Consider the following 27,495-nt stretch of genomic DNA (forward strand, 5'->3'; position numbering starts at 1 on the left):
GTTTATTTATTCCACTACACACACCGTCAATTTTACAACAAAATCCATTGCATTGGGAATTCTACCTTTTATGTTTTTTTATAATAATATAGAGATGCTAGGCGGACTTGCTTAAAGCGAGTCTGATGCAGAACACACGTCCTTAAGAGTTCCAATGGAACCTGCAATTATTTATAGAATTTATTTCCTTTTTTAACCCTATAATATGTTAGAGCATTAAATACTTGTCTTCTGTTAATTTGTTTGACTTTGTTCTTTCTTACTTTTTCCACTGTCATCTTCCTCACCGCTCCGTTCACAGCCATCAAACCCAGTAACCACCACTGCCGCCTCTCTCTCTCTCTCACCACTGTTAAGAGTTTTAGTTAAGTTTAATTAAGTTTTTTAATTAAATAATGCTGACTGGTTATGTAGAGACCTAGTCAAGCTCAAGTCCTAGTTTGTAGGAGTCATGGTTGAGCATGTTCACCACGACAAGGTTTGCTTCCGTTGCTTAGGATTATAATCTCCACGAAATCTGCATGAGATCATGGGAGAGAAGTTGTTATTTGTGTTCAATATTTTCCCTTTAAAATTGTAATCTTCCTTCAACAAATTAATGAGAAGTACAGTTCAATATTTATGTGAGTTTTCATTCAAAAAGAGATAGCTAGGGTCCTTGAGTTCTGGGATATAGAAACCAACATTTGGTATACGAGCCAGGTTTTAGGGGTCTCAGAAAGAAACAATGTCGAGTGAGAAGGCAACTGAAAGCTTTGTGCAGCCAGCCATTCCTAAGTTCGATGGTCATTAACACCATTGGAGCATGCTGATGGAAATTTTCCTAAGGTCTAAATAGTACTTTGACCTTGTGGAAATGGGAATTGAAATACCTGAAGGTATCTTGACAACGGCACAACAAAAGAAGGTTGATGAACTAAAGCTGAAAGATTTAAAGGTAAAGAATTACCTATTCCAGGCGATTGATAGATCCATTCTCAAAACCATTCTCGAGATGGACACCTCCCACCAAATATAGGAGTCAATGAAGAAGACGTACCAAGGATCCCAAAAGGTGAAGCGAGCACAACTTCAAGCTATAAGAAGAGACTTTGAGACTCTTCAAATGAAGAATGGAGAATCTGTGAATGAGTTTATTGGAAAGGCTATGTTAATGGCTAACAAGATGAGAATCCATGGTCACAAAATTGAAGTTAATGAAGTCATGGAGAAAATCTTGAGATCAATGGATCCTAAGTCTACGTGGCCTACTCCATTGATGAGTCAAATGACATAGAGGATATGTCAATTGATCAGCTACAAAACTCCTTGCTAGTTCATAAGCAGAAGCTCAATCGCAGAGGCTCCCAAGAGAAAGCTTTGAAGGCTTCGACCTTCACTGAATCTTCAAGTTCAAGAGGAGGAAATGGACGTGGAAGAGGTGGACGTGGTCGTGGAAGAGGAGGTCGAGGAAATCGAGATGGTGGACGGTTTAGGAATAAAAATGATAGCAAATCATCTTATGTTTCTAAAAAGGATAATGATAGTCAAGGCAAAGGCAAAGGCAAAGAGCGGTTTGACAAATCACAGGGTGAATGTTACAATGTGGTAACTATAGGCACTACAGAAATAAGTGCTACACCAAGATTCCTAAGAAGAAGGGAGATAAGTCAAATTTTATTGAGAAAAAGGAGGAAGAAACACTGCTGGTTGCAGCAATCACATGAACAGGTGTAAAGCATCATTTGCTAATCTGGATGAAAGCTTTCGTACCACTATAAGCTTTGGAGACAAGTCAACAGTGAATGTGATGGGAAAATGAGAGATTCAAATCAAGACCAACAATGACTTCATTGAGACAATTTCAAATGTCTTCTTCATTCCTGATTTGAAAACAAACCTTCTAAGTGCTGGACAGCTTCAAGATAAGGGGTATAGGATCACCATATTTCAAGGAAAATGTGAAATATATTATCCAAATAGAGGTTCCATCGCTGTGGTGAAGATGTCACTAAACAAGTTGTTCCCCGTTAAAGCTTAAGAGTGCAAATATGTCACATCCCGGCCCGAGATGTGGTGTGTGTCAAAATACTTGTTTGGTTGCAAAGAAAGATGATGAAACATGGTTATGGCATCATAGGTTTGGGCACTTGCACTTCAATGGATTAAAAACACTCTATCACAAGAAGATGGTGACTGGTTTGCCTAAAATCACAAACCAGACCAAGGTCTGTGAGGAGTGTGTCATAGCAAAGCAGCCAAGAGAAACATTTCCAAGTGGGAAAGCAACAATGGCTCACTCAGTTTTGGAATTGGTTCACTCGGACCTATGTGGACCAATTAATCCAAGTTCAAATGGAAGGAAGAGGTATTTCATCTCATTTATTGATGATTTCAGTAGAAAAACATGGATGTATTTCTTGCATGAGAAGTCAGAGGTATTTGATGCATTCAAGAGCTTCAAGGCTCTTGTTGAGAATGAATATGAAAAGAAAATCAAGTGTTTGCGCACTGATCGTGGAAGAGAGTTTTGTTCGAAAGAATTTGAAGCTTTATGTGATGAAAGTGGAATAAAAAGGCAGCTCACTACAACTTACACATCGCAACAACATGGGGTCTCGGAGAGGAAAAATAGAACCATACTCAACATGGTTCGAACCTTGCTAGCAAAGGGAGAAGTTCCAAAACAATTTTGGCCTAAAACAGTTCTTTGGGCAATTCATGTTCTTAACAGAAATCCCACCTTTTCTGTTAAAAATATGACACCCCATGAGGCTTGGAATGGGAGAAAGCCCGCTATAGAGCATTTCAAGGTGTTTGAGTGCATAGCATATGCACACATTCCTGATGAGAAAAGGAAGAAATTGGACAACAAAGGTGAAAAGTGTGTGTTTCTTGGTGTAAGTGATGTATCCAAAGCTTACAGGTTGTACAATCTTGAAACTTAGAAGATCATCATCAGTCGGGATATGGTGTTTGATGAGAATACAACATGGAGTTGGTCTGCAAACAAGAAAAACAACCAACATGTACAAGTTGATGAAGAAAACACCACGGCTCCAACCCCACCTCAAACTGAAGAAGTACCATAACAAGTTGAAGAAGAAAGATATAATTTAAAGGGTGAAGGTTCAAGAAAGAGGCCAGCTTGGATGATGAACTACGATACAAGCTACACAAGCTTAGATGATGACAATGCTCTCTTTGCACTGTTTGTAGACAGTGATCCGATCACTTTTGAAGAAGCTTCAAGGGAGATGAAGTGGAAAGAGGTGATGGAAAGTGAAATAAGGTCCATTGAAATGAACAATACTTGGGAGCTGACACATTTGCCTAAGGGACACAAAACTATTGGCGTAAAATAGGTCTTTAGAACCAAAGTTAATGAGAAAAGAGAAATAGACAAGCACAAGGCTCGTTTGGTGGCAAAAGGATACAAGCAAAAACATGGCATTGATTACAAGGAAGTGTTCACTCCCGTGGCTAAACAAGATTCAATAACGTTGGTAATCTCACTTGTAGCTAAACATTCATGGTTGATTTATCAATTGGACGTAAAGTCAGCGTTCTTGCATGGAAAATTGCATGAATAGGTGTACGTCGATAAACCACAAGGATATGAGAAGAAGGGAGAAGAAGGAAAAGTGTATAGACTGAAGAATGCACTTTATGGACTGAAACAAGCACCCCGTGCTTGGTACAGTCGAATTGATGATCATTTTGGAAAGCTACAATTTCAAAAATGTCCCTATGATCACTCACTCTATGTTAAGAGTGAAATTGGAGGTAAAATGTTAATTCTTTGCTTATATGTTAATGATTTGATATATACTGGTAACAATGTTGAAATGATGGAAGAGTTCAAGAGGTCTATGATGGAGGAGTTCGATATGACTGATCTCAGCCTCATGAGTTATTTTTTGGGTGTTGAAGTCATTGAAAAGGCTGTTGGGAACTTTATTTGTCAGAAGAAATATGCACAAGAAATCCTTGAGAAGTTTAAAATGGCTGATTGCAAAGAGATTGGAACACTATTAAAGCCTGGAATGAAGTTGTATAAAGATATCAGTGGAGCAGTAGTGGATAGTTCATTCTACAAGCAACTCATGGGAAGTCTTATGTATTTGACTTTCACACAACCTGATTTAATGTATGGAGTGAGTGTCATCAGTAGGTACATGGAAAGACCAACTGAAATGCATTTGAATGCAGCAAAACAAATTCTGAGATATGTAAAGGGAACAATCGATTATGGAATGTTCTACAATAGTCAAGGAGGTTCAGATTTTGTTGGCTTCACTGACAATGACTACGCTGGGGATATTGATGATAGGAAGAGTACTTTAGGACATGTTTTCATGCTAAACTCTGGAGCAATTACATGGTCCTCAAAAAAGCATCAAATCGTGACCTTATCCACTACTGAGCCAGAGTTTGTAGCAGCTGCCTCATGTGCATGTCAAGCTATTTGGCTGAGAAGAATGCTGGGAGCACTTAGTGATAAGCAAGAAGGTTCAACAACCATTTTTTGTGATAACATTTCTGCCATAAAGTTATCAAGAAATCCTATAATGTATGGAAAAAGTAAGCATATTGATGTTCGGTTCCATTTTTTGCGAATTCTGTGCAATGATGGTGTAGTTGAGCTCGAGTATTGCAAAAGTGGAAATTAATTGGCTAATATACTCACAAAGTCACTCAAGTAGCCCCTTTTCGAGAAGATGATGAAGCTACTTGGAGTGCATTCACTTAAACATCTTGAAAAGGAGTGAGTTGAAACCCTGGCAGAATATGAGATGGTTGAAGAAGCTGATGAAGATTTCGTGATGGTATCTAAACCCTAAACTATTTTTCAGTAGAAATCAGTTTAAGGGAGGTGTTAAGAGTTTTAGTTAAGTTTAATTAAGTTTTTTAATTAAATAATGTTGACTGGTTATGTAGAGACCTAGTCAAGCTCAAGTCCTAGTTTGTAGGAGTCATGGTTGAGCATGTTCACCACGACAAGGTTTGCTTCCGTTGCTTAGGATTATAATCTCCACGAAATCTGCATGAGATCGTGGGAGAGAAGTTGTTGTTTGTAATCAGTATTTTCCCTTTAAAATTGTAGTCTTCCTTCAACAAATTAATGAGAAGTACATTTCAATATTTACATGAGTTTTCATTCAAAAAGAGATAGCTAGGGTTCTTGAGTTCTGGGATATCGAAACCACTACAACCTCCATCACCACGACCAATCTATCCAACCGTCACATCTGCCATCAGCACCGCACTACCAACCGCCACGCCCCAACAACTAACAACATAATGGATGAACTCAAAAACCACCAAATCCACCATGAATTAATGACCTCAACCATCTAGAAGAAAACCTTGAAGAAGCTGTTTTATATAGAAGACTTCTCTGATTTCATAATTTAAGATCCAAATTTTTAGTTTTATTAAATCATCAAATTGGGGAAACTTAAAAGAGAGCATTGTTCTTCCACAACACAAGATGTAAGTTTTTACCTTGTGCTTGGTGTTAGCAAAGAGGTAAAGCAGGAAATAAACGTACACCAAAATTACATTCGAATTTTTCATTGACATTTTACAAATAGCGGCCACGTGTTTAGTGGTGAAGCTACATAGAAATAAGGAGGGGCGACCGCCCCTTCCCTCATCGGAAATGAAGCCCAGGAATGAGTATCCACCCCTCCTCTCGCTAGAAATGAACCCCTGCTTTCTGCTGCTGCTGCGCGCTGTAATTCAGTTTTCTGAAAACCCCAAGCCAAACGGTGTCATGTTAGACGTAGAAAAAAGAAAACCCCCTTAAGTAGAACGATGTCGTTTGTATTCATTGAAAAATGTAAATAAATAAGACTGACATATGGGGACCACTCGTCCAAATTAACCTTATTGAAGCCCCCACGAACCAGCTCGAGAAGACAAGCCAACCTTCAAGCCACTGCCCAGATTCCCCATTCGCGCCTTCGCCCTTCCGCTCCAAGTTCCAGCCTTTAAGCCAAGCCACTGCCCAGCTTCAAAGGCTTTCATAGCTTACCTGAATTCCTCTCCAAAACTTGACGACAACAATATATAAGCTTATAGCTTACTTAAATTCCTCCAAGCTGGCTCCTTCATCTTGATTGAACCTCCAAATGACATAAGTCAAGAACACTTGAAACATGAGATTAAAGTCTAGTTTGTATAAAATCCCGAATTAAAAAAATAAAATTCCAAACCTGATTGCATGTCCAAATCCTTTACCTAAACTTGTTTGGCTTGACTCACTAAATCCGTAGGTGAAAACATTTTGTCAAATTGACGAGCAAAAAGAAAGTTACGAATTTTCAATGATTTTTTTATAGGGAAAACGGAGGGAAGCTGAGCTTTCCGGAGAAATCGGATTGATGAGAATAAGAAGAACCATATAGCATTCTGGTTTAAAATTAAACCCACGTGGCTGACTAAACTTGTATCTTTTGGGACTTTGTAATGTGGTGAAACTAGATTTCACCTCATAAGCAATTATGAAGACGCATAGTAAGTTTTCATCAATAAAAAAAATTAGTGATAATTTTGGTGAATTTCAAGAGTTGTGAAAACTATAAGTTAGTGTATAAGTTTCTTACATTGGTTTTGGTATTACCGGTTGCAACTACTTCAATGGAAAGAGCATTTTCTACTATAACTATTGTGAAAACACCATTGCGTAACAAAATGAGGGATCAATGGTTAAAGGATAGCATGGTTGTTTACATTGAGAGATATTTTTGCTTTTATTGATAATGAGCCTATTATGTGACGTTTTCACAACATGAGACGTTGCCAATAACAATTGTAATTTATTTGTATTCATAAATTATGATCGACATTAATAATACCTACTATATATCTAAAGGGCGAGTTTGTGAGGACTAGCTTTTGAGGCTAGTTCCGCTAGAAAACCCAATAATATAGGTATAAAATGTTTTCTTAATGACCATTAACTTTAGACATGACAATTTCTTACATTACCTGTTAACACGTGTCATAAACAACACAAAAATAACAAATTTTCGGTCAACACGATAACTAATCGGGTTGTTATCGGGTCACACAATAAAAACCCGTTAACAACGGGTCCTTAACAGGTTTACACGAGAGTGACACACAAATAACCTATTTCGACACGTTAAGAAAAAAGTTATTTTGATGATTTTAATTTTTTAAACTACTAAAAAAACTTACTATAAAATACAATAGTCATAGTGTATATGTATATAATGTATATTAAAAATGTATGGTTGTATTATTATTCTATATAAATTTAAAAAATTCAAGTTATATTTATTTATTTATTTTTATAGTTTTTGTTTTCTAACATTTATTTTTATAGTATACTATAGGCAAAGAGTAAGATTAAAAAATTATAAAACACATTAAAAATAAAATATCGAGTAATTTAAAAATACCAAACATATTAAAAAATTATAATAATTAATTTACAAGTGCAAAAATGGTGAAAAAAAAATATGCAAACGCTCGTGATCGCATCCTCAACACTTTGAGGATGGGTACATCGTTGTTTGAATTTTTAAAACCATACAAACCCTCATGAATAGTATTTTTAAGGGAGTTCAAAACAAAATAAAATTCATAATCATTAATATACAAGTCTGAAAAAAATGTGAAATCATATATAAACGATCGTGATTGCATCTTCTACGCTTAAACGATGGTTACATGGTCGTTTAGATTTTAAAACTCCAAATCTCATGAATAGTGTTTTTTATTTGAGTGAAAAATTAATAAAATTAATAAAAATTATTTTAGATTTTCTTTTTTGAAAAGTGATCTTTTAGCGGATGTAGAAACCTTTTCATATCACATTCCGATATTTACCATTAATATCACATGGTTCGGATCGTTCATATCACATTCCAATATTTACCGTTAACTAAAATATAAGTTGATGTTATATAGTTTCTAGAGACTTTATAAACTTCAAGCAATCTTTTCACTAATGTAAAACTCTGAACGTAATATCAATGATCTAACAGTTCATCTTCTTGCATCCTCTAAAAGATCATGTCTTAAAAAATGGAGTTTTAACGAAACACTCCAAGTACTGTTTACTTTTAACGAAAAACCATATTTTTACATTTCCCCGATACTATTCACTACACCTTTATTTGTCATTTTTCATTAAAACTAAAGTTTTTTTTGTTTACTTTTCGTTAGTTTTCCTTTTAAAAAAAGGAAATCTGAAAAAAAAATTAAAAAATAAAAAATTTGGTGAGAATGGTTCGTTTATAGTTTATGAGATTATAGTGGTGAATTTTGGAGTTAAGTCCGAAAGTTGAAAAGCTTGTCATTACGAGCGTTTGTATATATTTTTGTTTATATTTTTCACACTTCTACATTAATTAAAAAACTATTAAAAAAAAAACCTTACTTATACAATAGCCATAGGGGTTTAATCTCATTTATGTGAGATTAAATCTTTACTGTTGGATACCCTTGAATATTTGGCATTTTGTAGTAATGCACTAATGTTTTTTAATTAGGCTCTTATTTTAAGATATGTAATACTTGAAAGACAAATGTTTATATATATATATATATATATATATATATATATATATATATATATATATATATATATATATATATATTATGTTTTGAAGTAATATTTAAGTGACAGTGTAGTATGCATATACTAATTTAGTATTATGTTGTCCATTTTTTTTGTCAAATTATGTTTTTCATTTTCATTATTTATTGGTTTAAAATATATTTCCTTTAACGAGTAACAGGTCGAGTCATATTACCTAATAATATTAACAGGTCGGGTCATATTACTCATTTACTTTAACATGCATTACACGCCCGACCTGTAAAAATATCGGGTATGTCATAAAAAAGACACCAACACGAAAAACACGATACGAATGTCAGGTCTAATTGACTTTGATTGTTGCACTTTATTATGTTAAATATTGGCCAGCTTTGAAAAATTCTAAGATAAATAAATATTTTGCACACGTTACTGAATTTAACATTTGAATATAAATGTGTCCATCACTGAATTTAACATTTGTATAGAGTAGAAATTGTCCAGTAGCACTAGCAAACTTCCTCGCATCAGGAGGAGGTGGGATATTCATTCTTAATTTCACCTTTCTTTCTTAAAATCCTCAACTAGGGGCATATTATAACATTATCTTCCCTTTTTTTTTTTTTTTAACAAACTATAGTATTTACATTAAATAAATGGGTGGGAAGTAGATTAAGCCTTACAATAAACAATAAGCTTGCCATGATAATGTGGTTCAAATTCACTTTTGGCGATAATCAAACCTAAGACCTCTCACTTACAAATAAAGAAGAATACCACTAGTCCGTAATAATAAATGAATTAAACATTTTCTTCCGTCTGAATGCACACAATTTATATGCCGAATGTATTTAAGCAATTTAGTCGTTTTATTTTTTATGTTTTTTTTGTCTAATCTCTATGATTTTCTTGGACCGTTGTTTGTACGCATATTTTATTGAAAGATGCCTTACAAAGAGTGCTTTGGGCAAAATTGTCGTTTAATTAAGCAAATTTAAATGAAAATTTTAAAGTAGTAGCATTATCAAATACTTGTTAGGTGACTAATCCTTGTCTCTCCAATTTTTTTTTTTTTTTTTGGCCTCCTGGCGTGTTTGTAACTTTGTGCACATACTCGGATTTGGATCCTTTCTTGAGCAGAGGGTTCGAATCCTGCTAACCAAGCAACACGGATCGTCTGATCAAAATCCAACGACTGCAAACAGAGGGGCCCTCTAAAAGTTATAATAATTGCAGCTGTTGGATTGTGATCCAACGGTTCGTGTTACTTGGTCAGCAGGATTCAGACCCTCTACTCAGGAGAGGATCCAAATCCCACATACTCAATAAGAAGTAGACCTAGCGTCTGTGTCTTGTTTCCCGTGTTCGTGACATACTCAATATCTTAATGGGTCGTGTTGTATAATATCCGTTAAAATGAATGGGTAATATGACCGGATCCGAACTCGACCCGTTAATACTAACGAGTAATGTGACCTAACCAGCTACCCATCAAAGAAAATATATTATAAATCAATGAATAATCAAATGAAAAAGCATAATACCAAATTAGTATCTACATATCACATTATCACATAAATATTACTTCAATCCATAAAACTCATTTGTCTTTGAAGTATTACATATATAAGAGTTTTTTAATTAATGTAAACGTGTGAAAAATATGCAAATGCTGATAGTGACAAGCTCTACAACTTTTGTGAAGAAGTTAACTCCAAAGTTCGCTACTATAATCTCATAAATCATAGAGTTAAACTTAATCATTGATTGTCGTTTATATTTCCGCTCCATTCTTTTATCGAAATTTGTTATTTTTCAATTTTTTTTTTTTTGGATCATGATCTTTTTACGGATGAAAAGAGATGAACAACTCGGATCGTTGATATCACGTTCAGATTTTTTAGGCGACTAATCCTTGTCTCTCCAAATTTTTAATTTTTGTCCTCCCTGGCGTGTTTGTAACTTTCTGCACATACTCAATAAGAACTAGTACAATTTCAAATTTTCAGCACTAAAATCTGATCTAGTCCAGATTCGCTCTCTGCTATCTGTAATCAAATACTCGCTTTGATCGCTTCGTTCTCCTTTAACAGATAGAGAGATGGAGTTGATTGGGTTCATTCAAGTTTTCAACCTCGTCGTCATCGCCATTGGGACTCTGTTGTACTTATGCTGCGGATCATTAACATTTTCTTCTTCGTCTTCTTCTTCTGGTGCTGGTGATGCTGCTGCTGTTGATGATAAGGATGATGATGTTGATATTCCCCCTCTTCCAGAAAAGTATGATGTGTTCATTAGTTTCAGAGGCGAGGACACCCGCAAAACTTTCACCAGCCACCTTCGTGCTGCCGTACTTCGCAAGAAATTCGAAACCTACATAGACTACAAGCTGAAGAAAGGAGACGAAATAGGACCCGGTCTGCTAGAAGCAATCGAGAAATCAAGGCTTTCGGTGATCATTTTCTCCAAAAACTATGCGTCTTCCACATGGTGTTTGATTGAACTTGTGCATATACTCAAATGCAGAAAGAAAAAAGGCCAGATGGTTGTACCCATTTTTTACAACATCAATCCATCAGATGTGCGAAAACAAAAGGGGAGTTATGCAGATGCATTTGCTCAACTTGAAAAACGTTTCAAGGACAGTATGGGCAAGGTGCGCGAGTGGAGGAAAGCTTTGAGGACTGCAGCCAATCTTTCTGGGTTTGATTATTCAAACAACAAAGGGTAAGTAACTTTGTAACTTGTATGAATTTCTACTTGTGACTATTTCTTTTCAAATTTTTATTTTTATTTTTTATAGGAACCATATTCATTATTTTAAAAGTAGGAATGTAAAAAAGCTAGAGGGAAATTTGTGTTTGTTAAGTCTGCTTTTGAAAAAAAAAAAAACAAAGGGCCATTCAAAATGGAAAAGCATATCAGTTGAATTGCATACCATCCGCCGTAGAAAATCCAGAAATCCTGAAATTCCAACCCCCGAATTCCTCGCGCGGCCCTGAAACTCCGACCCCTGAAATTCCGCCACTCCTTCCTCTCCCTCTCCCTGCGAATATTATTGCACACCCTTTATCCAAAAGAAAACCCACAGATATTTCACCCAAATTCTTCAGAATTAAACCGAAATTTAATCGCACCTGTTTAGTTCTGCCAGTCCGCATCGGGCCATGCCTGCACCACCGCTCCTTTCTCTCTCCCTCTCCCTGCGAAGGTTGCGTGAACCATAAACTTTCTGGTAGTGTCAGCTCCCAAGGGGCAGAGATTGGGTGGACCGAGTTTGGGATTTTTGTGGTTTTTTTTTTTGGGGGGTGGGGGGGTGTGTTAGGGTTTAGAGAGATTGTGAATTGAGAGATTTTTCAATGTGACTGGAACATGATGGTATATCACATGTCACAATATAAATGGTAATATACGTATGCTAAATATAGTCATCAAGTAAATTAAATATTATAAATAAAAAATAAATTAAATTAATGCTAACACGCTCTCTCTCTCTCTCAAACATTTCTTCCTCTTTGCCTTTACGAAAAAGAAATCCTCTTAGCCGTCGCTCCTTGCTCCGCCTTAGGGTCAGCAGTAGCCCGACTCCCACCTCTTTCTAGCCATCCTTCTGTCTCTCTCTTCCTTCTCCAATCTCTGCATCTTCCATCTTCCCCCATTCTTTCCCCTTCCTTCCCACATTTTTCTAGCCCTCCTTCCATCTTTCTCATCCATCTCCACCCTCTGCTTCTTCCCTCTTCCCCTTCTTTCCCTCATCCTTCCCCCATCCTTAAAGTTTTTAGATTTCTGAACCTTTTCTCTTTTGGTCTTTGTTTTGGTTTCCCTTGAGTTTTGTTCTTTGAACTTTGTCTCAATTCCCATGAGTTGGTCTTAGATCTGGACCTTCATGGCCCTATTATGCTTCGGTGCTACTTTACGTCACTCGTCCTCAACCACCAGCCTCTGCTACTCGGCCCGTGTGCTTCTCCTCGGGTGTTGGGTGGCTGTTAAAGTGCTTTTAGCACTATTTGGTAGGATTATTGGAGCACTCACTGCGCGGGTGGCTTGCTCATCCCCATTTTCCGTTGATCTAGTTGTTCCATTGGTTCGTTCTCTCAGTGATGGTGGTGGTGACTTTGCGTTGGAGGTGCATCTGGTTGTTGCTGGTTTCCATTCCAGTCTTAGGGTTGTTGTTGTTCAGCTGGCCACTTTTGAGCCTATCTACTGTATTTTCTTATTCGTTGTTGGGCTTATTTTTAGGTTGTGGGCTGCTTTTTCATTGTACTTGTCTTTTTATTTAATGGAAGTAAGTTAGTATGACAAAAAAAAGATATTATATTAAATTCACTTTCATATCATTTTTAGTCATTTAAAAAAACACTCAATCACTATTTTTTTTTGTTAAAAGCACTTTAACAAAAAAAAAATTACTAAACACTCAATTGTTTTATTTTACAGTTGGTTATTCTAAAGCAACTTTTTGAAGAAAAAAAAAACCCAATAATACCAAACTAGTCTTTAAGCAATCCTTATAGACTAGTGAAGGCATTGCTTACCATATATTGCTTGTCATCCATTATCATATTTTGCAGGACGGAAGCTGATTTCATTGAAGAAGTTGTGGAAGATATTTCAACGAAATTGAAACGTGAAACCTCATATGATTTAAGGGGCATGGTTGGAATTCAAAGCCGCATTGAGCAAGTTGAATCTTTATTAAGCACTAATAATTGGAAGGGTGTTTGCACTGTAGGCATTTGGGGTATGGGTGGTATTGGAAAGACCACCCTTGCTAAGGCTGTGTTCAGGAGACTCTCTTCTAACTTTGATGCTTGTTGTCTTCTTAAAAATGTTAGGGAGAAATTAGAGCAAAAAGATGGAGTCGATCAATTGCAAAAAACACTTCTTAGAGAGATCTTAAATGAAGAAAAACACTCCATAGATTCGACTTCTGTTAAAGAGGGGTTCAGTCGTACAAAGGCTCTCATTGTTTTTGATGATGTTAGTGATTCAATGCAAATAAAAGATGTAGCTGGAGGTGAACTTCACTACGGCGATGGAAGTAGAATCATCGTAACAAGTAGAGAATGGAGCGTACTTCTGAATGCTGTTACAGATGAAAAATATATATACGGGGTTGAGGAATTAAACACTGATGACGCTTTTTGGCTCTTTCAATCTCATGCTTTCAAGGATAACTCTCCTAGAGCAGAATATACGGAGTTGTCCGCAAGGGTGGTAAAATATGCTGGAGGCATTCCACTGGCTCTTGAAATTTTGGGTTCCTTATTCCTTCCATGTAAGAGCAAAGACGAGTGGGGAGATGCATTGAATAAACTGAAAAAATTTCCCAGCAAGAAGATTCAGAATGTGTTCAGAATAAGCTATGATCTGTTACAAGAAAATGAGCAGGAGATATTTCTTGATATAGCATGCTTTTATAAAGGGTATCGTATTGAACATGTAAAAAAGATGGTAGACTTTGGCCAAATGCACGGTGGTTTATGTGCGGCAGATGGAATTAGAGTTCTCCGTGATAGGTCACTCATAACTATTGATTCGGAATGGGAAACCATAGATATGCATGATTTGGTACAAGAAATGGGTTGGGCAATTGTTCGCAAACAATGTCTTGAAGAGCCCGGAAGACGTAATAGGTTGTTCCTTGCTGGGGATGTTTATCATGTATTGAAAAATAACACGGTAAGAGCCGCAATTGCATTCACTTTTTCTTTTAAACAATAAAGACAAGAAAGAGATCAATAAGTTATATCCCTACAAATGTAGTTTCGATTGAATTTTGCTGTATGTTAATGTATTCACATTTGTACTTTGTTGTTGATTGTCAGGGAACTGAAAAGGTTCAAGCCATACACTTCAACTGGTCCGACATTGGATCTGAGCAAAACTTGGATCGTGCAGACTTCGAAAATATGCAGAATCTGAGATTGCTGAATGTTGATAGTTCTAGTTTGGTCTTGAGAAATTCTCCGTTTTACTATTTTGAGACTTATGGAGAGTACTTTCCAAACCTTACTCTCTCTCTTCCCAGTTCTCTTCGTTATCTTTTCTGGAAGGGATATCCTTTGAAATCTTTGCCCCCAAAATTTTCTCCTGACAATCTTGTTGAGCTTCATATGCCCTACATAACAAGAAGTAGTGTAGAACTTTGGAATGGAGGCCAGGTATATGTGCTTATTATAGTTTTTGTGTAAGACAGAAGTAGTGTAGTACTTATTCAGACTAAGTTGTTAATTCTTACATTTTCTCTTTAATTTTTATTACAGAATCTTGTGAACTTAAAAGTGATCGATCTTCGTTACTCCAAGCGTCTAACTGCACTTCCAAACCTCTCTAGGAGTCCAAATATCGAGCACATAGATCTTTCCGGATGTGAAAGTTTGGTTAAAATTCCTCCACATTTTAAAAATCTTGACAAGCTTACTTATCTTGATCTTTCAGATTGCAAGAGTCTCGAGTATCTTCCAGAGATGCCTGGCAATATTGAATTCTTATGTTTAAGAGGCAGTGGCATAAGGGAGTTGTCATCAGTTTGGTCTCATGAAAAAAAATTTTCTTCCTTGGATATTGGATTTTGTGAAAAACTTAAGAAACTTCCAAGCAGCAGTTGCAAGCTGAGAGTCTCTGGTGCCTTTAGTCTAGCGGGCTGCAACTCTCTTGGCAATTTTTGGGAGCTTCCCAGGGATATTGGTGAATTAGATTTGTCTAGCACAGCAATAGAAGTATTTCCCACATCATCAATGGAGTGTCTCCTTCGTCTCACCACACTTAAACTGAAGAATTGCAAAAATCTTGCGAGTCTCCCAACGAGCATTTGTAAGTTGAAATCTCTTGAGGTACTTGATCTCACTGGTTGCACTGGATTTTACGAATTCCCTGAAATATTGGAGCCAATGGAACATCTGAAGTTTCTTTGTTTAGAAGCAACGGCAGTTGAGGCGCTTACGCAGTCAGCTGGAAATCTAATTGGGCTTCAAACATTAGATCTTGGTTGGTGCAAGAAACTTAAAGCTGTTCCAAGTAGCATCTACAAATTAACAAATCTTAAAACTCTCAGCTTAATCAAGTGCACGAGCCTTGAATCTTTACCAGAGCTCCCAGTTGAGGCGCTTCCGCAGTCAGCTGGAAATCTAATTGGGCTTCAAACATTAGATCTTGGTTGGTGCAAGAAACTTAAAGCTGTTCCAAGTAGCATCTACAAATTAACAAATCTTAAAACTCTCAGCTTAATCAAGTGCATGAGCCTTGAATCCTTACCAGAGCTCCCAGTGCTAAGTCGTCTTCAAGCAGATGGCTGCAAGTTACTGAAGACAGTGGCAAGTTCAAGAACTGCAATTACCCAATGTTGGAATATATATGAATTGCTTCCAGAGCAACTTGCCTTTTATAATTGTCGAAGCATGGGTTATTATGATGAAGCAAGCAGCAACATAATGGCTGATGCACAGCTTAGAATCATGAGAGTGGCAACTGCGTCTTCAAAGTTAAAGGAAGAAGAGGTAGATTACGTATGTTTCTCTCTCTCTGTCTCTCTCTTTGTCTCTCTCTCTCTCTGTTAAGTAACAAGATGTCAAACAATGTTGCAGGAAAAGTTTTCTGAGCCCTTAGTTACCATTGTATGTCCGGGATATAAAATTCCAAATTGGTTCGTACACCAAAATGAGAGGGCTTCAATAAATGTTAAGCTTCCTCCAAATTGGTTTCGTGAAGGTTTCTTGGGTTTCGCTCTATCTGTTGTTGCATCCGATTTCTATGTTAAAAGGGGTCTGCTGTTTAGAGGCAAGTACAATTTCAAAACTGAAGAGGGGGAAAGTCATGAAATCAATTGTTCTTTCTATGTTCCGTTTGAAGATGGAAAAAATTATGGTTCCACATTCTATTTTAGGCATGTGTTCGTATTGTATAAAGACCTTGAATATGAAGAGGGAGCAAAATGGTCCTCTGCTTTTTACGACCGTGTCACTGAGGTCTCTGTTCACTCCTACGAATTGAATAGATTCTGTAATGTGGAAAAGTGTGGGATATGCTTGTTGTATGCCGAAGATGCTGAGAAATTAAAATGTGATGTTATGTTGCGACAAGAACAAGATGAGCCTGCAGCAAGTGGGAGTGGTGATCTTGAAGCCAATGGAAGCGATGAATCTGAGGAGGCAAGTGGAAGCGATGACTCTGAGGGAGAAAGTGGAAGCAACGAGTCTGTTGCTGGTCCGGGCCTCACCTACGTGTTTTCAACCACAAATACCATATAAGGTACGTAGTTGAAATTGACAATTGAACTTCTCTTAGGAGTTGTCTTAATTGTTTTATGTTTCTAATAGTTTTCTACTTCTTGTTAGGGTATGGCTTCAAATCCCCTCTAACTTATTATACTTTTATTTTTTTTTTTCTTCAATATATATTCAAAACAATGTCTTTTTCCATGATAGTAGTAATGCTAGAGTAGAAGTAACATTGTTGTTTAAAAAAAAATTAGAATATGATTAGGAAATGTCTCTACAAGTTCTTAAAAAGCAATTAATTAGAAATGCATATCTTGAAAGGAATATTATGTGATATAGAACCTCTGCCCGCAGCATTTCTAAAATCCTAAGTAACTTTTGATGAACGAATGATGATTAATAAAGTATATCAATAAAGTTATAGGGAGACTATTACTTCTTTGTGATTAATCCTACACCTTTGCATGCAACATTGATATCTAGCATGAACTTGATTCATATAAAAAAATATTTCATACATAATTTTACGATTTCAAGCTCTCTCTATACAACTGTAAGTACAACATGTGAAAACGAGGAATTTCAACTTAAAATGCAAAACTAAAATGAAGAAGTTATAGTTCTTCTATAATCTTGATCCCAATATTGTTTTCATCAAATATAAAAATACACATACAGATTTGCCCGTTATAGACTTTGTCAAGATGGTGCAAGCTTCTGTAATGCAACCAATGGTACCTCAACAATTAGAAGCTGAAAAAACAAAATGTGTACAAGATTTAAGCATTCTGGATCCAGAAAAAGGTAAAAACACCCACCTACTTTTTAAAGCTTCTATTGTTCTCAATCCAATAGAGAACCTTCTCAATTATTAAAATAAAACCTATAAAAAAATTCCCTTAGAGCAACTCCAGCGTTGCTGGTTGCTCGGGGGGCAGGCGAGGAAAAAGGGCCCGACAACCGGGGGATGGGCTCCAGCGTATGCGAGCTCGAGGGACAGGCCAGGCCTGAGCGACAGGCCCGGCAAGGATTGCCAGCCCGAGAGCCTGAGGGCTGTGTGACGTATGGCTGATGTGCGGCATCGGTGCATGCGCTCGGTGTTCTCTGCGTCCTCCTTCCTCCTCGTCCTCCTTCCCCTCCAGCTTTGACGAGGATAATAACGGATCTGGGCCGTTCGATGGAGAGCACAAAATCGCGAGGGTTGTAGACGGAGATCGGAAACCCTTTCTCGACGATGTTGAGGGCGAGATTTTGCCCCATGACGATGAGGCCTACCAAGCCTATGTGCGACAGAGCTGCTGAAGCTTCCATCGCTGCTGCTGTGTGTGTGTGAGAGAGAGAGAGAGAGAGAGAGAGAGAGAGAGAGAGAGGACCGGTCAAAATTAGGGAAAAATAATAATATTTTATGGATTGGGTGAGAAAAAAAATATTAATATTTTATTACCAATTGCTAGGGAGAGGGTTCCAAGGATGAAGATGCAAATGGCAATTACTATTTATTAAGGGCAGTTACTGTTTACTAGGTGGATTGAATAGTGGATTGCCTGGGGGGAGGGCTCTAAGGGTGGAGTTGCTCTTATGTCTCTGTGTTTTGTAGTTGATTCTGTCACATTAACCACTCTCTTTAAACATGCTTTGCGATACTTCCGTTCTATGTACAGCAGCCATTACGTATTTCATATATGTAATGAATGGTGGTACAAGAGATGTAACAACTAAAGAGAAACACGACACAACTCTCACTGTCAAGACTCCAGAAGAAAATGTGTCAGATTCTAACGATATTCCAATCATCGCTCTGATAAAGAAAACATCCCCAAGAAATTCCAAATCCACCTCTGATGCCACCAAAATAAAGTATGTATTCTTTGACTTACAATTCATACACTTCAATAAAAATCACTAAAGTACCATTCAAAGAGTGCATTAGATAACTCAAATTAAAAAAGTCTACTTTCTTCTCAGCATAGAAAAAGCCGTACTTAGCATTGAAATTATTGAAAGTACAAGGCATCACAGAACCAAAGATTAACAGGATCCACAACCAATACAAATCAATTCTTCTATAAACCAATCAAGTAAAATAAATGCACACTAAGAACATCTACAATTATATAAATAAGAAATTTCAATACGCACCATAGCAGAAAATCAATCACATATAATTACTCTTTAAACCCTGTTTAAAAGCAGAAAAGAAAACTGACCTCTTCTGTAGAAGCGATGAGAACGAATGAAAAAACAGAAAGCCCCTGTTAAAAAATCCAAAAACAAAATATCAAAATGAAAGAACAACCAAAATCAATCTTAAAAATTGTATGCAAAATATTTAGATACATATAAAGATGGCATAATTGTACCATTATACTATTCAACGGTAAATCTTTCTTTATATATACTCACAGGTTCAGCAATTACAAAACTAGCAACAAAACCGACCAGACCAACTTGAATTCAAGTGATGGGCTTAAGGCCAGTGTTGGAGACAATGGACTCTTTGGAGTTTGGAGTCTTGGTACTGTTATTTTCAGAAAAGGACCTGAAGCTTCCGCTGCTGATACGTTGGAACCTAAGACAGAAAAAATAGTTCAATGGGGCACATTCACAACCCCCCCCCCCCTCTTCTTCCAAAAAAAAAAAAGCCTGATCAGATCTCTGCACGCAACTGCTCCAATGTAATCTATCTGGCAGCAACTTCTATCCCAATTACTTAAGAGTCTGATTCTCTTTTATTAGCACCTTAATCCCTTTTTAATTATATTGTTTCTCACTTTGCAATTCATCTCTCTGCAACTTCCTAAGCTAATTGCTAATCTGGTATCTCTAATATTGCTGCTGACATGAAAAATTGAAAAATGTTATTTTGCCAAAATCACATAGCTTATTTTGAAAGGTAATTTTGGTTACTATATCTGATTGACTTTCTCATTTCTTAAAGCTATAAAGGACAGATGAGCTACATCCTAATACCGAAAAAAAAAAAAAAAAAGTGTTCAGATAACATGACGAGAGGTAAGGATAAGCTTTTTCACTTAGTAGCTAGTACTAACGTAACGTCGAAGTAGATTTTCACAACTCACAACCAAACACAAGAAACTACAATGATGGAAGGATAGCTAGTCTTATGAAATCATGTCCTTGGAAAGATTCCCTTCCGAACATATGCATACCTTTTCAGAGTGTGTGTGCTTTAGATGCATGCCTGTGTTTTGAATGATTTTTATACATGCACTTCTTATAATTCTGTCTAGTTTAGTTGTTGTTTCTGATAAAGAAAGTGAATGAAAGTGAAGCACAAATCTGAGAATAAGAATAATAAGAAGATACGGAAATTAATTTGAAACATCAAGCTAACAGTGAAGCACAAATCTGGATATGCCAGTAACAAGATAGTAAGAGAGAAAGTTTAAGTGAAACGTACTTGCATGAATCCACATAAATGAATTATGATGTAATTTATGCCTGAATCCTGGAGAAACTTTTCAGTGAAATACTTGATATCCATAAGTGGAACTTCGGGATGCTTGTCACAGTTGTGGATGGAATAGAACACAAATTTTTGGATTCCCATTGCTTTCACACATTGTATAAGAGCAACTTTTCCTTCCCAACCTATCTAAATAGAAAAATTGGTTAGATGAGACCAAAAATGCATGGAGGACAAATTAGTGAGTCCGGTAATGTTTACTGCAACATATAAAATAACTTCATGATTTCTGAAGACCTTTAGATGGATACACGAACCTCTAAATTCAATTGGAGCATTTTTTAAAAGGTTGAACAATCCACAGACCATTTCTAATTTATTCCAATTTCTTCACTGAACAAGGAATTGTTAGACCGAGTCAGGCTTATCCACAATCCAGCTCGTGTTTGAAACTCATCTGTTAGTCATTCAAATGAGACCTAGACCTATCAGACTTATCCTCAGATAAGGATTGCAATCTAGAATGACTAACAGATGAGTTTGAAGAATTCAAACACGAGCTGGATTGTGGATAAGCCTGACTCGGTCTAACAGGAATAACATAATTACACAAAAAGGAGTAAGACAGAAGCAATTCCATATGACAAATGCCCGAACACTGTAAAGCAAGTAGGAAACAAAAATTAGACAACGATATGCTTAGATCTACGTTTGTAATGAACGAACTGATCATACAACGAATGAATTGCTCATCCTCATTATTAATGATAACAGAAAACTAATAATTATTAAAGAAACTCACCTTTTTTATGGGCTCTTCTGGATGTCCCGTGGCGCAATCGATGATTGTCTCTGGTTTGCTAAGGTCTGCCTGTTCACCAACACATGAGCACATCACATTCACTCTGCAAAGCGCTTGAATGTTCAAATAAAAAAAACGAACAAACAAATCAATTTCCTAACAAAAAAAGTCCCAAAATTAAGAAATCAACATATCCTAACCAAGCACCTTACATCACATCCTTCATCAAGTGCTCTCCTCACAATCTGCCTCCCCAGAGTCCCGGTGGGGCCGACCACCAGTATGTTGGTGGGTCAAACGGGTCTCCCCGGAGCAAGATTCACAGCCCCAGCTCCCGTCCTGGCCGTACATTTCATGAAACGCCGCGTATTGATCCCAACACACAAAAATCAAAAATAAGAAAAAAAGGGTTCTTTTCAAATTTGTAAATAAAAAAATGGGTTCTTTTCAATCTTGTGAATTGAAGTGGCAAAACGAAAGCTTTCCTGTTGAAGTGAGGAGGAGACAAACCAGTGGCGGTAGAGGTGGAAGATTTTGACATAGGAAGGAGATGGTCTGGAGCTAAAGTCCGGCACCATGAGAGTGAGGCTTCGAACGACGGCGTTTTGGAGTCATTGTGATGGAGGTTTCCGGGCGTTGCCAGCTGGGTAGGAAGCCTCCAAGCCATTGCCATTTTCAAGCTCTCTCTTTGTTGTCACTGACTGGACAGACCCCCGATCGAATGGAGTACTTATCAATTATAACCAAAATTTAGCCTCTAAATTCACAAATGTCAGTTTACAAATTTTTCAAATATAGCAAAAAATCTGATTGAATTCACCTAAATACCCCAAAATTAAAAGGGAACTTTAACAAAAAGCATCCGTACTGTTCACTTTAACGAAAAACCATATTTTTACACTAAAATGTCAATCCTATTACTATTCATTTTACCCTTTATTTTGTCGTTATCATTAAAACTCAAAGTTTTCAAACATTTTTCATTAATTTTCCTAAATTCAAAACGAGTTTTAACTAAACACTTTCTGATACTATTTACTTTTAATGAAAATAATATTTTCACTTTTAAAAGTCATTCTTGGTACTATTCACTTACACTAAATTTTTATCATTTTGATTAAAACTCACCGTCTTCAAATTATTTTCATTAATTTTCTTAAATGAAAATCCATGTTATTGGGATTCTCACCAACTGCCGCTATCCCTTCTTTATATTCTTCCTCGATCTGTGCAATAAACAAGTCTTCAAGCCAAAGCCCTATTTCAAAAACTTTAAACAAACACACCAAAACCTAATTTGGTTTCTTCCCAATTTGAGTGGTAGCTTGATGGGAACTTCCATCTTCTGGGTTAAAGACTTTTCAAAAATAATAATATTTATTGATACTGTAGATCAAAATAAGGCCAGACAACCACTATGATTCTCTGCACCGAAAATTGATATTCAATAACAAAATAGCAATAAAATCAACGGAATTAGAACATAAAATAAAGAAACTAACCGGACTATAGCAATCGGATTGAAGAGGTGAATTTCAACCAAAAAAACAAAAATCTAAAAAAGGCGTAATATGTCTTAAAAATTAAAACCTAATTGCAATAAACTAACGTCAATATATACAAACTCGTAACAATATGAAACCTAAAAACCTGTATTCGTTAATCCTTTTTTAATTGCTATCCAATTAGCTCAAGTATTTACCAATGAGAACTTGTAGAGGCGGAGCCTCTTTAGTTTCCATCTATTTTCGTTTTGTTGAACTCCAGTCTCCATCTTTGGACAAACGCAAAAGATCAAACAGGTTTTAGCTTATTATTGTAAATTAGTTTTATTATAAGGGTATATAGGCCTGTTCAGGCTAGTTTTCTGATATATTTGAAAGATATTATAAAAATTAACATTTTTGAAATTAGAGACTAAATTTTGGTTATAAACGATAAAAACTCGATTGAATGATGGCCAATAGGATTCTTTCCGGATCTTTTGGTGATGATTTTGGGAATTTATGAGTCGTGTCCCTTTATCCTATATTGTACGGTTAGTTTTTGTCAAGTATTGTGTTTATTTAAATAAAAATATTTAAAATGCTTTCTGACATGTACTATGAATAGACAAGATTGATGAATCTCCGCGATCATCACAAAGAGAATCCGACGAGGATCCAGATTTGAAAGATGAAGCTCAGTGTTGCCACGTCGTTCTCTAGAGTGGATTAGGATTTTCTACACTTGTCACAGCTTGTTTCTATTATCATTTTCTATTATCCGTACCGATCCAACCCGACCCAACCCTGGCAAATATTCAAGGTCACTTTGGGGCTGTCTTTTAAACGAAGCCTAATTAGTGAGACAAAGGAAGGATTTGGAAAAAAAAACGAGGAGTACGAGTGTCTCTATATGGAGTAGAGTTGATATGATCAAATTCAAATCCCTGAATTGTGCCCCTTTTCATTTTTATAATAATATTACTTTAGTCTAAAATAATATATACAAAAACCCAGTTTTGGGGTTACTGTTGATCTATAGTGTGAGGATGCATTTGCCCTTCATATTCTCCTCGCTCTACCGCTTTTTGGCTTGCTTCGTACAATGGAAAGACGGTTTTGCCGTTCTTTCCACGCGTCAGTCATCGTTGAGCTCTTCACTTCAAGAGTCTTCTTTTAGGTTTAGCCTTTTCTTTGTTCTGGTGACTCTCTGATCAATGTATTACTCTCTTCGTCTTGCCTTCTGTTTTTTCTCAATCCTCCGTTCATCTCAAATATACTGTTTTTTATTTCACAAAATACTTAGGAAAAAGTTTCTGATTTTCGTGTTTTAAGGGATTTTCGTTGTGTCTCTGCTTTTGAGGGGAGTTGTGCATCCCTGCAAACCTACAGTTGTGGGCGTTTTGTCGAAACTCATAAAATTGGTTTCTAGGGTTCCTAAACTTGCAATCGCGGGCCAAGACTTCACAGATTTTGTCTCTTTTGCCTTATGGGATTATCAAACAGGTTTTAGCTTATGATTGTAAATTAGTTTTATTATAAAGGTATATAGGTCTGTTCAGGTTAGTTTTTTGATATATTTCAAAAACTTAAGGAGAATTTTGGGATTTGAGGGTTACTACTGTAAATTTGTACGTCATTTTGGGATTTTGGCTCATCCCTTGATCAAGCTGTTGAAAAAAAGATAATTTCAAGTGGTCAACTGTCGTGGACACCGCTTTCTCAACTCTCACATAGGGCCTCACCTTCACTCCGACCCAGCCCTTTACCATCGAATGCGATGCATCCGATACCGGCATCAGGGTTGTCCTATCCCAAAACCAACACCCAATTGCCTTCCTGAGTAAATCTTTGGCGGACAAACATAAAGCTTTATCAATCTATGATAAAGAAATGATGGCAATTGTGTTCACGGTCCAAAAGTGGCATCCTTACTTGATCGGGCACCCCTTCACAATTCTGACCGACCACCAGACATTGAAATACTTTTTAAACCAGAGGATCACCACACCAACTCAGCGGAAATGGCTTCTCAAGCTATTGGGCTACAATTATACCCTAGAATACCGGCCGAGTTCCTTGAACACCATTGCCGATGCTTTGTCCCGGCAACATGAATGTCTCGCACTTATAGGTCTCTCTCTACCTATCTTCGATAGCATTTCGGAAATACAAGCAGAATATGCTCAGGATTCCAAGGCCTCGGCTCTCCTCCACGCTTTCCACAACAACCAGCAGTCGCGCACCTATTTCTCTTTTCATATGGATCTTCTGTATTACAGAGGTGGCATCTTCACTGTGGCTTCTTCCCCGTGGCGACATCGAATTCTCCAAGAATTTTGCTCTTCACCTGCAGCGGTCCGCTCGGGATTTCTTCAAACTTATAAACGAGTTCGTCGAAACTTCAACTAGCCGGGGTTAAAAAAAACCATTAAATCCTTTGTTTCAAGTTGTGATACCTGTCAGCGAACCAACTTTGAATCCATTAAACCACCGAGGTTGCTTCAGCCACTACCCATCCCTTCTCAAATTTGGACCGATATCACCATGGATTTTAATGAAGGTCTTCCCCACATTCACGGACGCAATGCTATCTTAGTGGTAGTCAACCAAGTCTCTAAGTATGCCCACTTTATTGCTATCAAACACCCAGATTCAATAGCCAAGGTGGCTGAAATCTTTCTCTGTGACGTATTCCGCCACCATGGCATGCTCGTGACCATCGTCAGTGACAGGGATCTTGTTTTCATCAGCAACTTCTGGGAGTTCTTCTTCAAGCTCCACGGAATGTAGTTTTGCCACATGAAAGTGTTGGATGCTGCTGCTCCACTCCCTCAACGCTCATTTTTTACACATCGCATCGTCGATCCGATCCCCCTTCCAATCCGCCAAACAGGTTCGTCCCCCTCCCAAATCCCTAATTCGTATTGTTTATTTATGTTCGAATTTTGATCTTTTTTTTTCCATATTTCCGGTAAATCATTTGTTATTCCTCCTCATCTCTCTCAGTGAAATTTTCAGTTCTTAAATCGTATTTTGTTTCTGATTTTTGTTTGCGTTCAGTGTGATTTTGTGTGAAAGAATCGTAGATGTTGGGAATTTTGAGGCAAAAAGTGGGAGCTGGAAGCTCATCAGCTGTGGTACACTTATTACTTCTGCAATTTATGAACTTTAATTATATAAAACACTTGATTAATTTATTATTATGTGATTTACTGCCTAATCTTTGTGCTTGTTCAGATTTTGGGGCAGAGGATCCACCCCGCCACGTCGGCAGTGAGGGGTTTCGCATCCGTTGGACAGCATCTCCTCCATTTCGACCTCTCCTTTGGAAAACCATCGGAGATCTCTTCAGGTTTCTTTGTCAGAATCTCTGGAGAAAGAAATTTGATTTTTTTTTTTTTTTAAGTTTTTGGTTTGTGGGTTTTTACTTTTTGACTTTCTGTGCAGGTAAAGAGGTTTCTTCATCAGTTTTGTGCAGCCAAATTATGCTTTTGTTCTGACTATCCATCAATATGCTGATTTTATTTTTTAATTTTTGGTTTTTCCTTGATTGGCTAGGGAATTACAACCAAATGATGAATCTTCAGTTTACTTGGGTAAGCGTTTCTTCACATATAATTTGGCTGACCATTTTAACTGTCAAACCATCAGGTTTTTGTTTATCTAATCACTCCAAGATTAGCATTTTAGGAGATTATGATATGGAGTAAAAAGATGCAAAAGCTTATGATCTAGCAGCAGTCAAGTATTGGGAACCATCCAGTTGCATAACTTCCCAGTAGTCATCCTGTTTTTGCATTGCACTTTTTTTGTTTCAATCCATATATATATATATATATATATATATATATATATATTGGTTATTAAAAATGCAACTTTGGGGATGATTAATTGATCAGTTGGAAAATTATTAAAAAAAGAACTAGAGGACATGAAGAATGTGACCAGACAAAAATATGTTGCTCATTTACTAAGGTAGATCTTTGCTTAGTTCATGCTATTAATCATGCATTCCGTAGAGTTATATATACAAATGCGTTTAAATGCTAATCAATTACTAACGTAATGCTGTCTTTTCTGGAAAGCCAGTGGATTCTCAAGAGGGGCTTCAATGTACAGAAAAATTACAAGGTCTTATTATCTATTCATAATTTTGTATAATAATTTAGATCAAATATCGATGAGAAATAATATATATATATCAAATAAAAATCTCTGAAATCTCTTTGTTTTGTTTTTTTTTCTGTGTAGCAGACATCATTGGAAGATGGCTAGCTAGGATTGGAAGGGTTGCTGGAAATAAGGAACTTTATCTTGGGACATCAAGTGAGTGATTTTTCGAACTTTATTTGTGTTTTTTCGTATCTAAAAAAATTCCTAATATTTTTAATATAATCAGCGAACCCACGATTTCATGTACTACTAGCTATGCTTGGTTTTTGTATGATTCCCATTATTTGAGGCATCTAAGTAAAGTTTTGTTCAAAGTAGGAAAATCAGTTTAAACTCAAGCTTTTTTACAAGCTTGAGTAGAGATTTTAGTCTGATCATAATTGATAACTAAGATAGAATCAGGGTAATACAAGTACTTAAACATGCCAATCGGTCTACATTCTATGAACACATATGACAACTGAGGGGTTTAACCCTCAATTGCAATCTCATTCGTAAAGCTTTTGCTATCCCAACTGAGACACGTGTAATTTTGTGTTTACACCATACTAAACAATATTTTTTCATGTGTAAAATCAAACATCTAATGTACATTCCGCAGAGATAAAAGCGCAAAAATTTGATGACATCCTATAAAATTGCCAGAAAAAGGTCCTTTACAACTCATGCAAAACCGGACTCCTTTCCCCATAGAAAAACACTAGGTAAACACAATCTATGCTTTTTTTTATTCATAATACAATTTTATTGTGATATAATTTTGTTTCATGTATTTCATTCTTTTTCTTTTCCCTTGCCTAGGATACCTCCTTTAAACAACTTTTCACATT

General features: G+C 36.6%; 2 protein-coding genes and 1 long non-coding RNA gene across 8 annotated transcripts; 1 reads left to right on the forward strand and 2 right to left on the reverse strand.

Moving 5' to 3' along the window:
• Nucleotides 1–10,512: 10,512 nt before the first annotated feature.
• On the reverse strand, nt 10,513–11,878 carry LOC114827646 (uncharacterized). The gene is made up of 3 exons (XR_003776758.2): nt 11,695–11,878; nt 11,496–11,603; nt 10,513–11,256 (listed from the first exon to the last, which is right to left on the reverse strand). It is a non-coding gene; the product is annotated as an uncharacterized lncRNA (long non-coding RNA).
• On the forward strand, nt 10,659–19,554 carry LOC103429518 (TMV resistance protein N-like). Of its 4 annotated transcripts, XR_011572474.1 has the most exons (8): nt 10,659–11,284; nt 13,129–14,239; nt 14,386–14,721; nt 14,824–16,065; nt 16,144–16,807; nt 17,455–17,580; nt 18,374–18,633; nt 19,182–19,554. XR_011572474.1 is itself a non-coding variant. In XM_070807200.1 (6 exons), the coding sequence occupies exons 1-5, from the start codon at nt 10,659–10,661 to the stop codon at nt 16,804–16,806; spliced, it is 3,978 nt and encodes a 1,325-aa protein (XP_070663301.1). In that variant the 3' UTR covers nt 16,807; nt 19,182–19,554. The 4 variants fall into 4 exon arrangements, 2 of the variants coding, with proteins under 2 accessions (XP_070663301.1, XP_028965617.2); XR_011572475.1 differs by lacking the exon at nt 18,374–18,633; XM_070807200.1 differs by lacking the exons at nt 17,455–17,580; nt 18,374–18,633.
• LOC108175205 (protein HIGH CHLOROPHYLL FLUORESCENCE PHENOTYPE 244, chloroplastic-like) lies at nt 16,419–21,764 on the reverse strand. Of its 3 annotated transcripts, XR_011572478.1 has the most exons (7): nt 21,213–21,764; nt 21,006–21,118; nt 20,198–20,388; nt 19,180–19,345; nt 18,984–19,028; nt 17,453–17,529; nt 16,419–16,775 (listed from the first exon to the last, which is right to left on the reverse strand). XR_011572478.1 is itself a non-coding variant. In XM_070807209.1 (6 exons), the coding sequence occupies exons 2-5, from the start codon at nt 21,096–21,098 to the stop codon at nt 17,476–17,478; spliced, it is 387 nt and encodes a 128-aa protein (XP_070663310.1). In that variant the 5' UTR covers nt 21,099–21,118; nt 21,213–21,764; the 3' UTR covers nt 16,419–16,775; nt 17,453–17,475. The 3 variants fall into 3 exon arrangements, 1 of the variants encoding a protein (XP_070663310.1); XR_011572479.1 differs by lacking the exon at nt 17,453–17,529; XM_070807209.1 differs by lacking the exon at nt 19,180–19,345 and having other exon boundaries at nt 20,198–20,392.
• Between the last annotated feature and the right edge of the window lie 5,731 nt (nt 21,765–27,495).

The sequence above is a fragment of the Malus domestica genome, chromosome 10 (genome assembly GCF_042453785.1).
Source record: "Malus domestica chromosome 10, GDT2T_hap1".
Classification (NCBI taxonomy): Eukaryota; Viridiplantae; Streptophyta; class Magnoliopsida; order Rosales; family Rosaceae; genus Malus; species Malus domestica.